Source organism: Coloeus monedula (assembly GCF_965178545.1).
Source record: "Coloeus monedula genome assembly, chromosome: 5".
In the NCBI taxonomy this organism is placed as follows: domain Eukaryota; kingdom Metazoa; phylum Chordata; class Aves; order Passeriformes; family Corvidae; genus Coloeus; species Coloeus monedula.
In genome coordinates this window covers 25,266,392-25,278,988 of record NC_138785.1, presented here as the reverse complement: position 1 = coordinate 25,278,988, position 12,597 = coordinate 25,266,392, and the positions used below count along the sequence as shown (strand labels likewise).

General features: G+C 42.4%; 1 protein-coding gene across 1 annotated transcript in view; it reads left to right on the top strand.

The window, feature by feature from the left end:
• The first annotated feature begins 383 nt into the window (after positions 1–383).
• Positions 384–12,597, top strand: part of RAPGEF2 (Rap guanine nucleotide exchange factor 2) — a 188,508-nt gene continuing 176,294 nt past the window's right edge. Inside the window, exon 1 of the mRNA XM_082281475.1 lies at positions 384–460. Within this exon, the coding sequence (XP_082137601.1) occupies positions 392–460 (69 nt within the window). The 5' untranslated portion in view covers positions 384–391. The remainder of the gene's footprint in view (positions 461–12,597) is intronic.

The window sequence follows — 12,597 nt, the reverse complement described above, 5'->3', positions numbered from 1 at the left end:
TCCCGCCTCGGCCCGCCCCCCGCCGCTCCGCCTCCCCGAGCCGGCAACTTCCCCGTCGCCGAGGCGGGCGCGGAGCCCCCCATCAGCCCGGATGGGAGGAGGAGGAAGAGGAGGGAGGAGGCGACGACGGTGCCCGGGGGGATGCGGCGGAGCGGGCCAGCGGGAGGCGTAGAGCCGGGTCGAGAGGGAGCGCCGAGCCCTTGTCGCCGCCGCTGCCACCGGCGGGGCTCGGCCGCCGCCTCCAGCTCCGGGCGGCGGCGCTGCTGAGCCCGCGGTGCCTGCGCGCCGCCGCCTCCCCGCTCCTCGCCCAGCGCTCCGGCCGCGCAGCGCCAGGCCGCGGCCGCCCTCCCCCAGCGCCTCCCGGGCGGCGGCGGGAGGCAGCAGGGGCGCGATGGCGTCCTACGTGGATAACAGCTTCCGCCAGGCGGTGATGAAGAACCCGGCGGAGCGGAGCCCCCAGGTAGGCGCCCCTTCCCCGCGGACCCGCGGCTCCCGCACACGGCATGGGGGGCCCGCCCCGCGCAGCCCCGGCCGGGGCAGCCCGGCAGCCCCACGGCCCCGCTCCGGGGAGCGCGACCCCCCCTCCCAGCCCCCGCCAGGCTCCCCAGCGCCGAATTCCCGGTCGGCAGCAGCTCCCGGGAAGGGAAGACGCGCATTAGCGCGACAACTTTCCTCCTACTCCCTAATTTTGGGGGAAGGAGAGGAGAAACGCCAGCTGGGTTTGTTTTGGAGGTTGCTTCCGGTAAAATGAAAAATGAACTTAGAGTATAATTTTTCGGTGGTGTGTTTTGTCTTTTTTTCCCTTTTTTTTTTTTTTTTTTTTTGTGTGTGTGTGTGTGTTTTGTTATTGCCCCGGAGTACGGGTGGCTCTGGATTTGAATTCAATCCCTACTTTTACATAGCTGGCTGGAGCTGGCAGCGCTGTTTCATAATGTAGGGGCTGAGGTCAGTGGTATTCTTGGCAAGTCCTTGCTCTCCAAAGTAGGGTGAAATCCTTACACAATGGCACCAGGCAGAAATTTTTTAGATACCTGCGCCGGGCTCCTGGAGCCCTCTTTGTCAGAGGAGTGTGTGAGTTGAAGCTGTTTGTAAGCGTAGTTGCACTTAGAGAGTCTGAGAAAGGTTAAGCTGGGGACTGGAGTGCGTACAGAAACATTTTGACTTAACATGACCTGAAAAACAACTAAACTGAATGAGTTCCTTCTGCTCCCGAACGGCTGCTGCAGTGGCTGTTGCTGCCAACTGTCTAAAGACTAATAAGCTTTACACTGATCCCCACATCAAGCCGCGGTTCAATAGCTAATGATACAAGGAGTTACTTTGCTTGGAGTTGTAATGCCATCTGTCCTATTTTCTAAAGGCTTGTCCTGCCTTCTGAGCAGTCCCTGTATTAGGGTTTTGGGAAAGAGATGCTGTTACTGATTGTTTTGGCAGGCATCTGACTGGCTGGTGATGATTTCAAATTGGGGCAAAGAGGAAACCTTGACTTTCGGTCAGCACCCATAAGTCATTCCTCCTACTATAGATACGTCATTGTGGTAATGTTATTTTTATCCCCATGCTCATGGCATATGTGTGAGAGAATAAAACTTCTCATGGAAAAACATACTGACTGCATAGGCGTCGTATGTGGCATGCCTTTTTGACAACTCTATTTTTTTTTTTTCTTTTATAAAAAAAAAAGAAGCTGCTTCTGGAACATGTTTTTGTGGTGCTAAACTTGTTTCTCTGTCCTTGTTTGACCTTTTCCAAATGTCTGTTTGCCTTCAGTGCTGGACCCAGCCCTTCAGTGTGTTGTGAAAGCTGAAGGAGGCTGAGTGCTCTCTCCTGGGGAAGACACTCTGCAAACTTGTAGCGAGGTCACTTGCATTGGTAGAAGCGTAGATTCCAGCTAGGGGAGCCTACCAGCAGTGTCCAGCCTCAGGACATGGTTGTCGAAGCATGGTGGGGTGTTCAGGAGGAGTGATGCTGGCAGATGCTCAGAAACCAGTGGGTCAGGCTGTGGGGCCACCAGGCTGGGCTTGGGAGATGACGCTTCCCCCTGTGGCATCATCTGTGCCATGTGAACTGTTAAACTTTCTCATATCCTTGCCAGTTGGCCTTGCTGTCTAGAAGGGATAGTAAAGAAACACAAAAAGGCGGAAAGCAAGAAGTGACGCAGTGAAGAATCCAGCCTGAATAAAGGCAGGGATAAAGCCCATGTGAAGGGCATGGAGCAGAGAGCTAAATTGGGAACACCAGGGCTGCGTTAATGCTGTAAAACTTCCCGAATCAGCACACTGGCAGCCTGCTGTGGCAATCGCCACAGGAAAAAAAGCCCACCCTTAAATCCATGAAACTGACACTGGCCCAAAATAATCCACAAATAAGACCAAATTTGTGGGAAATACAGTGTATTGTTAGCACTGGAAATACTTGAAACTGGTGGTCAGATGTGTCCTCCTGTTGCTGCTGGGGAGACTGGGCTTGCAGCAGAAAACTTGGTTGGCATTTTTGTAAATGGCTTGTGTTGAATTGTGTGTGTTAGAGTTTGTGGGGTTTTTTTTTCTAATGTTGGTTCTCTGTTCAGGAAGTTTGATTTTATTTTACAACAGTATTGGAATTTGAAAGAAATATTTGTATGCATATCATCTTTCATCATTAAGTGAAAAGGAAAAAAATACATAGAAAGGTACAAAGACCTTGTTTTTCCCTCTTCCCTTAAAGTAACTTTTTATTGTCTCTTTACTTGTATTTTCCTGTCCTTGCTATGTTATCTCCAAAAGATAGCTACTTAATTTGGCTTTTGAGAAGCCATAAGGCTTCTTTAAAGTTGAGAGAGGGTTGAAAAGAGAAAATATATTTATCATATTCATGTCAGTACAGGAAATAGCAAGAGAAGTATGTTAGTAGTGTATTTGCTTCTTACTTATGTTAGCAAACTCGTTGGGGCTCAACTTCTCCCAAATCACGATGAGGTAAATATCTGTTTGACATTACTGTTCACCCTGGATTGCCAGGGTGCAAATTTGGCACCATGCCTTCACTGCAGGCTCAGAGGAGAGGAGTGACAGAATGATAGCCAGTATGTACAGCTTTGAGGAGTAGGTCTGATAAACAGTGTTGGAGAAAGCAAACTTAACTTGGTATGAATTTCTGTAGTGCAAAAATCTCTTGGTAATTTTGGACTGGATTGATTTTCTTTTTTCTTTGAGGTAAACAGTGTATTCTGCAATTGCTTTTGTAAATTCATAACTTTATATGTATCCTCCTTTACAGGGTTTCCTGAATTTTGTGAATCACAACTCAATATTCTGTTGGCTAAATAAAAAAAAAAAAAAAGAATATATATGTGGCCTGTACTTTAACATTCCTGTTGTGTAACTCTCTTCTTTAATTGCTGTATTAAACTATTCATTTTCTCTTTGAAGACGTGAACTAGGAAGTTAATTTAACTACTTTGGGGAATCTAACTTTTAAATGTTCATAAATTACAAATGGTTTTATGCCCTTAAGCTGTGAGTAATAGCAATCTATTTTTTTCTCTCCTAAGGTCCTCTTGCATGGACTGTTATAGCTTTAAGTCTTTGCAAAACAAATTCTTTCTGGCATCATAGGCCATTTTAGAAAGCATGCAGCTTTATACTGGTGTAGCTTGGCCTGAAAAAATAGGGCTGCTTTTGTTTTCAAACAAGAGAAACTGAGCCCTAATCTTTCTTTATCCTAACAACACATTTGCATGGCGTGGTATGTGAATAGCTAGTTACTTCAGAAACCCTGCATCCTGCTCACTGTTTTCATGCCACTTAGTGATGTCTGCAGCAAGAAGTTTTTTGAATGTGTGCCCTATGTATGTTAGATGCCTAGGGTTTGCTTCTGGAAGCTGCCGGTGTGGTACGTGAAGGCAGTTCAATACAGCGGTAGCGAGGAGCAGAGATGTAACAGCATCGGACCACATCTTCAGGGCAGAGGGGAGAACTGTACAGTAGCCCTTAGCTTGATACTAATGCGCCATTTAATGTCAGAAGACATCTAAACAGGATGCTGTTGTTAAGCAGATACTCCCTTCTTCAACAGTTGAGAGGAACAATGGCTTAATTATAGGATGTACCTATGCTTTTTCCAAGCAAACTTTCAGCTTGTTCCCCAGTTGTGTTATTTTTATACTTGTAACCAGTGATAGCATGGTTGTGTGCAATCTTCAGATAAGCCAGAAATGAACATTTCCTTCTTGCAATAGTGATCTCTTAACGAATAAGTACAAGGCTGTGTAGTTTAATGAGATCAGAGAAACTAAGAGTTTTATATGTGAGTCTAGCAAAAGAATATTTAGTCTTTAAATTCAGGCTGATCGTGCATCTGTATATCAAATACACTAGAAGACTAAAATGATCTTTTTCAAAAGAGCTTATTTGGGATTTCTTTCATTTTGAAATACAAAAATATTTTGGAGCTTGAGTTTTGCTTTCAGATTTTCTTCACTGTCAGCATGCTACCATGTTGCCATCTTTTTGAGGTGAGCATTTACAGAGGAGGATAACCGCTGTTATCAGGCTGCTAACAGCAGTATAATGCTGAGAACTGATTCTGTTGCTAAATTCTCCTGCTGTTTCTTGGTAGCCCTGAGAAGCAAAGGAGTGTGACAGCTGATGCCTGGTATTTGGCTGTATTGCATTGGTGTAGTGCTCTTCCCACAATGCATCTCAGGGCTTTGTAATGTGGTTATTCAGGAATAGCCTTGCTTTGCAAGGTTTGACATTCTGTTTCTTTCTGGGGAGCCCATTTGGCCAACAAAATTAGATTCCTAGCTGTGCTTCCCGTGGTGGTGTTCAGGCTTTCTGCTGACTGCAGTGACTAACTCTGAAGTGGGATCATGAGCCTGTTATGTTTTGTGTTAACGTTGGGACCACTGTAATGCAGCTTAATAAAGAAGGGTTGTTGCTGGTTCTTGACTGGGGCCTTTCTTGCTCAGTAGTGGGCTTCAGGTAGAATTGCCATCATAAAGTCAGCTGTAAGGGTAGTTGGTCTGAGCAAAAAAAAACCCCAAACCCTCTAGATGCTGTAGGGTTTTGGAAACTTGTTCAAAATAGTTCCCCTGAATGTGTCTGAAAAACTGTAAGTTAAGTGATGTCTTGTGGTGCCTCATGGGCTGGAAGTAGGGGAGGTGGATGCAGATGAAAAAGTTAAAATAGGCATGTATATCTAGATACCTTTAACCACAGGGATTTTTCCTGTTGGGTTTTAGCACTTAACTGGGAGCATTAAAAACCAAAGGAACTGTTGGGAAAAAGTGAGACCTTTACCTGACAAAGCAAATAACGTATTTGTTTGGTACAGAAATAATACCAGAGAATGTATTTTGGAAATAAGTGTACATTTTTTTTCTCTTAATGTTTTTCTCGAGCTAGTATTAGTATGCAGCATTATTTCATGCCTGGCAAACTTACTTGTATGAATATATCTTTTTGTGGCTGATAAGTAAAGCTGAAAATCCTTGCATAGCTCAGATTTTCTTGTGAACTTTCTAATCTCAGTCTGTCATAACAGCCCTGGAATGTTTGATTCTGAACTTCCACTGTCAATTTTCATGTCATTTTCAAAACTAAGGGTATGTACTGCAATGGGCTGCTGTTTTGAAAGAGAGTATGTTTATTTCCCAGTCTTTCTTATGGGGGGAGGTGTGTTCATTTCCCCATAGCCATTCATATCTTCGTGGCCAAGAGCTTTGAGAATGGCAAGAGTATTGAATTTTTAATTTCTTTTGCAGTAGTTCTCCCCTGTCAGAGGGCTAGTACCTTCTGCATTTGTAGATTTCTGTATCTTTTAATGATACGAGTTTTGCCAACACTTGAAAAGACCTTGGTAGGATCAGGAAGCCTTCACCTATAGCACAGAAATAGCTGAATTGAAGCCTTATCCTAAACACTTGTGTGCTTTCTCATTACATCAGAAGATTGCAGCTCGGTTAGCTGTATGTATCCAAGCCAGTTTGAAACTGGGAAAGTGAGGGTTTAACTGTAGCGCTGATAAGCTCTGTGTAATTTCCTACTTGATTAATTATCTGTTTGGTAGAGTTTGCTTTTGATTTCTGCCCTGCGGTGGCTGCAGAAGTGTTTGCCCTGGGTTCGGGCTGACTGTGTTCCTGTGAGCATGTTTTTGTCAGCCTCTGTGGACACAGTCTCTTTCCTGCACTTAAGAACTCGGAGCCTTTCCGTGGCATTCTTGCCTAGGAAATTTACTGAAGTGAGCAGTGCTGGGCCCAAAGCCCAGGGATTTTCTACTCAGTCCAAGGTTGTTTTGTCCACTTGCCTCCTGAGGTGCTGTTCAGACATCAGAGCGTGTGTCTGTACCCTCTGTGATGCCAAAGGGCCAGCACCCTCTCACCCATCCTCACCCACCCCACTGGTGGGTCGGGTGTAGCCAGTGGTGCTGCAGGGGAGGCTTTGGTGGAGGAGGATTATTGTAAAGCAAGACTGACTGCTGTGGGTAGGCTTGCTCTCCTGCCAAAACTAGTAATGAGCAAAATCATCTGTTGGACTTCTGAGACCGAAAGGACTGATAGCTCTTTCGTGTCTTGGGTGTAAAAGTGTAGGTCAGCAAAAGTAAAGGGCACACAAGCATTTTCCCAAGATCGTGTTTTGCTTTAGTAAGAGGTTGGAGTCTCCTGTGGGTTATCCATTAATTAATGGAGAACCCTTGGTACCTGGAAAAAAAAAGATAATTAAATGTAACTTTTAAGATGATTAATTTAATTTATGCTTATTACAATACAATTTTTGAGAAGTTATTGTTTCTTGAAATCCATTGTTCTACAAAGCCTGTATGCTTAAAAGTTTTTAAAGTCTATGCTTATGCAAATTACTGAGTAGTAACTACTTGTAGCAGCTATTCATTCTGTTGAATTACTGATCTGATTTTAATATTTTTTTCTCTAAATCGGAAAGCTGCTACTTAATCTGTTAGCATGTTTCAAGAATCACTTTATGTACACTGAACAGTCATTGTAAGAACTTTGACTTCCTCACTGAGGATTTTTTGTATCCTCATGAGAAAATATATTTTGGCTTGTGTTTTGGGAACTTTCCCACAGTAGGAGATCTAATTTTTGCAAGGTATTGTTTGGGAATTCAAAAGGAGCACTGGCAGAAAGATAGCTCCACAAAGATGCTTTGTGAAGGGCAGCTGAGCCTGCGCGCCTTGTTTGCTGCAGCCAGTGTTGCAGATTTAATTTGCTGGGTATATTTTGCATGAAGGGGTGTATTTGAATAAGTCTCAAAATGGAAATGGTGCTCTGCTTCCCTTTTTCTGAAGTTGGTGAAGTTGACCACTTTTCTTGAAAAGGGAGAGAGAGGAGCTCTACTGCAGTGCTTTTCTTACAGCTTTGTTTGCAGTTAAAATTAGCTATTTGTTCTCTCCGGGTATCTCTGTTACGCCCATAGAGCTGTAGATGTGTTTCTTTGTGTGTCTCTGTCTTGTCTGACCTGAGTAAGAGTAATTAAATATTTGATTTAGAGCAGTTCTAAGGAATTCCAGTCAACAACAAAGAGCAGAATGTGTATCATTACCTGAGCAAAACACTGAAGGAATAAGAAAAGATTAAAATACTTCAATGCTTTTAGAGGGAGGGGAAAAGAAGACATGAGCTGGCTTTTCAGCACTGATAAAAATCGAAGGAAAATTCTGATATTACTGTTTGTGGACAGCATGATTTTCTCTTATTTGTGTGTATTCAGATAAACATGATCAACACAATGAAACTGCATCTGGTATCAGTGTAAATTACCTGGGAATGGGTCTTAAGTTTCATGGAAGACACATTCGTGGAGCACGCCTGTTGTTGGCTGTCTTTACCAGGATATTTGTTTCTGTTTGCTTGCTTTTTGTGTGTCTTAAAATAAACTTTGCTTAATAAATAAAGACAGTTATTACCTAGTTATTTTGGGTTTCTAAAAGGGAAGGAGGTTCCTGTTCCCAGTGGATTGTTTAGTAGTTTGTTGTTTAGTTTTGGGTTGGTTTTTTGTTTTGGTGTTTTTTTGTTTTTTGGTTTTTTTTTTTTTAGTTTATATTTGCAGTTCTGTGTTTTTAGGGATGCTAGTCTCCCATCTTTATTTTACTTTTACTGTAGTTGGGAAAAAATACTGATATAGGCTTTTCCATCTGAAATTAGTCATTCACACTTTTTGCCCTGCTACGCGAAAAATAACTCAGAACTTAGAGGGGTGAGAAAAAATGTTACACAAATGTGGTTTGTAAGCAGTTGATGGGAAAATGGGGCTGTACCACCAGTATCTGCTTGAGGTTTGACTTGCTGAAGCCAAAGGCTAAATCTTTTGTGGTACATCATATTTCTTTAGCAGCAAAGCTAGCTGTAGTGGGTTGATGCTGGCTAGATGCCAGGCACCCACCACAGCCACTCACTCACTTTGTTTCCCATGCTGATGTTGCCTGCTGCTTCATTCCTGCCCATCCAGCTGTTTGTGAGGCTACAATATACACAGGATAGGTGGTACAATCTTGTTAGCTGAACAGAAGAAAAGGAGCTTACTTTTGAGAGATACTGTTTTAGGGTTTTTGCTTTCTAAAATTTAAATGACTCAGTCTGGTTTAGATTGGGGCTTCAAATGTTTGGTTGGTGCAGCTGAAGGTGTGAAGACCTGTGACACAAGGGATTGAAAATAAATGCTTATGGTTGTGTGCAGGAACTTCTGAAATAGTATAACCTCTCCCAGAGAGTATATGGTGCTCCATTTTCAAACACTGTTTAGAAGTATAAAAAAAATAAACTGGATGTAATATTATGACACTATTTATTCTTGATGAATTCCTAAAATGAGGAATTTTTTTTAACTTACGGGTCATGTGTGCGAGACGCTTCTTGAAAGAGGTCTTCCATTTTTGTTTGTTCTGAGGATTAACATCAAAGGAAACTTTTGTAGGAAGTCTCTTGCTCTAACCTTTTTTCTCAATGGAATATAGCAATGGTAAGCAGCTTGGGTAGTAATCCTACCTTTGCTTTCACTGAATGAGATGGAGGAGATGCTAAGGCCTAGGGTTTTTTTTTTTTTGTATTGCTATGCTGAATCTTGTCTGTATTTACATTGGTTTGTTGTATGGTACCTGAAAATTGGATGCTGGTGGGCTCTCCTCCTGGGGGCAAAACAAAGAAGTGGCACTTAATTTTATTGGCATGTGAGTTAAGAGGTGTACACATTTTTCCATTTGGTATGTGAAGTCTGTTGGGACATACCTAAAATACATACCCTCTGTTGTTTTTGTTTTGACTTTGAGGTAAGTGCTTAATCTTGTCAGGAAACCTCGGCCGCACAGAACATTTCCTCAAAATACATGACCTTGCAGAAATCAGTTACACATTGCATTATGTGAGTAGCCAGCGCTCATTTGAATGGTTCTGTGGAGTTTTGCTATTTGTCAAATGACATGTCAGAGTACACAGCATACATGGTAGTAAATATTTAGATATGTTTTGAACAGAGAGAGAGAGAGGCTTGTCTCTGCAGTATTACAGACTACTTCTGTCCCTTGCCAGTGGTGCTGTGGGTGTTCAAAGTGACTTCCCTTGCCAGTGCTGTAGGACAGGCAGGCACTACCAGAACACAGCACCCCATCACTGACTTCTACTTGAGTGCAGTAGCTCAGGCAGTTTTTGAAGGTGCCATGGCTATAGTAACAAAAAAAGATGGACTTTGGTTTAAATAGCGATGTCAATATTTCAAAGTTGCGGTATTGTATTTTGTTTAAGTATCATGGCACTTCATGTTGAAATGGCTTTGAACTTTATATGCTGCAAAATTGAAATATAGTTGTTCTTATCTCTTGACCTCAACCTGTGATCTTTACCTTTTGTGTCTCCAATTCCCCTTTCCATCCTGCCACAGGGGAAGGGAAGGGGAGAGTGAGTGAGTGCCATGTGCTTTGGAATGTTTCCGTGAGAATGCTAAATTGGGGAATATAGGAGTTCTGCCTGTGGAATTCTTCATCAGCTGTGGAGGAACCACAGTCTCCAAAAAGAGTCCAAAACTAGAAGAAAAAAGCGGGTGCTGGGTGCTGCTGAAGCAGAATGTGTGCAAAGGTGTGTAACGTGGTTGGGCTTTTATCCCAGTTGCTGAATTCGTAACAAGATGCTGAAAGCTGAAGTGATGTAGTTGTTCTTGACGCATTTTGTGATTTCCTGTTGAGGATGGCTAATGACTGGCAGTTTCGCCAATGAAGGCAGTAAGCGGCCCATCAATTGAAATTATATTATCTTAAGAAAAACAGTAAGTGGGAGTGTAGTTCATGGATGATGCTCTGAGTATGAAACAAGAAATAAGATTTTGCACTGGTTAGTGATGAGCGGTGTTCCGGTGGTGTCTCTCTCTAAACTTGGTTAGTGCAGTAACTAAGTGGCTTGAATGTATTCGCTGCTGAGGAGCTGGTGTGCAGATGGTAAACACTCCCAGTGAGGCAGTTTTCACTCTTGAGTTACAGGAGAGTTGTTGTGAGGGTCTCAGTCTGAGTTGCATTTTGTGTTTTCTGTTGATCCTGCGGTGCATGTGGCTACATAGTGCATCAGATTTATTGGGGGTCTTCAGTGGGTTTGTTACAAATTTGTACAAAACACAAAAGGTCGGACCTGTGTGTGAATGGCCCTCAGTGGTCTGATCTGAAGACTGAAGTATTTCACATGTGCCATAGATCTGGAAACACAAGTGGCTCGGCCAGCTACATGCTGACCAGGAACAGGCGCTTGCTGGAACGAGGGTAATTGGGTTTCCGTCCTTGTCACGGCTTCTCTGTTACTGCTGAAAGCTGCTAATTAGCGCCAATGCCTTGTTTTAATTCAAGATGACTTAGTTGGAAGATGCCAACTCCTTGGTTGTAGGCCACTGAGCAGCTATCAGATGGCAGCACAATTCTGGCTCAGCTGTTAAAAATGGCTTAGGTAACAGTGCCAAGGGAAGGATGATAGTTGTAGCTGTGTTGTAGGTGTTTGCCAAGGTGGAAGAGAGGAGGAGAATGTTCCATCTCTCCTGTATTTTAGACAGCCATCTATTTTATTGATATTAGCTTGTATTTTATCAGATTGAATATTGATGGATAGCTGGTCTCCACTGGTCCTAAATCCTCTTTAAGACACTTGTAAACTCTTTAATTTAAGATGACTTTTAGAGGAATATCACTTTCGTAGGTAAAAAACTTCTAGCCTGTGGGATATTGCTGGAAAATGTGATTGATGCATGCATGATGCGACAGTGTAGAAATGCTCTGTTAGCTTTGTGAAACGGTTCTAAGAAGCCAAAGCAAAGAACATTGAGTTTTGGGATAGGTTACTTATTTTTGAAGTATGTTTCTGAATGCCCAGGCAAGTTATGAGTCCTTCTCCCTTCTCATACTCATTCTTTGTATCTAGCCTTGTGTTATGGTTTAACCTGTTTTATTAATTTGATGTCCTGTAGCTTCTCCCTTTCCAAACCGCTACTGAAGGGCTTTTTGAATTTTGTGCCTCAGTCATCACTTCGGTATTTTTCTTACTAGGTGAACACTTAGAGCAGGGTGATTTGGGCTAATAATTTATTTTACATTTATTTATTTCTGAGTGGGAAAGAAACTCCCCTTTATTTATAAATTGCAATACAGTGTACCTTATACAACTTATTTTTCACTTCTGAAACAGAATGTACAAATACTTCAAGTCCGTCCTCATCGGAATTGTCATATGTCAGATTCCTACCTTGACCAGATTGATAAACAAACACTGCTGTTTAAGGTCTAATGTTCTTAAGTGAATGAATATTTTATGTGAATTTAAAAGTGACGAGGAAATAATGGCACTTTCTTACAATCCATCTTGGCGTGATAGTAAACGAACATTTAGCCATGACGAAAGTAACACAGTTTATAGTGACACAACCTACATAAATCCAGTTGGATTTGCTGTTGACATTGGCCCACGTTCCAGCAGGCGAGTTACCTTACATTTCTTTTGAACAAAGGAGGTCTGTCTGAAACAGGTGCTCTAATGCTTACCCCGACCTTCATAAATAGCTTTTAGGTGAAGTATTACTTCTGTTAACCATGAGTAACTTCACAAGGCACCTTGGTTTATTGCGTGAGGTTTCCATTTTATATTTAAAAAAACTGCCATGGCCACAGCTTTGGGGTGTTTGGTGCTTCAGAAGTCACTGTTTATTTTTAGAGAACACTTATCACAATTTGTCAGCCAAGTATTGGCCTGCCCCTCTGCTATTAGATAGCTGCTGAAATGCTATTCTCAAGATAACTTTACCTACCCTGGTTGTTCCAGGGTAATCTTGGTTTCAAAAGGAAATAATCTAAAACTTGCCAACTCTGCAAAACACATAAAATAGTAGAAGACAATCTTATTAAGTTTTGCAACCATATCATAATGTGTTAAACTCAATGTGACAAAATGGTTTTGAGTCTGTGGTAAGTTGCCTGAGTGTGTTGAAAGGTTTGAATGTTACTTATGAACATTAGTGAAGAATATTTCTAAATTGGTTGTAAAATGAGCCAGGAGATAATGAAGAAATAGCTGGGCCAGTCTCTAGGCTGGTAACACATGGCTACTTGCACACTGTGCATTGCTTTAGGAAACCA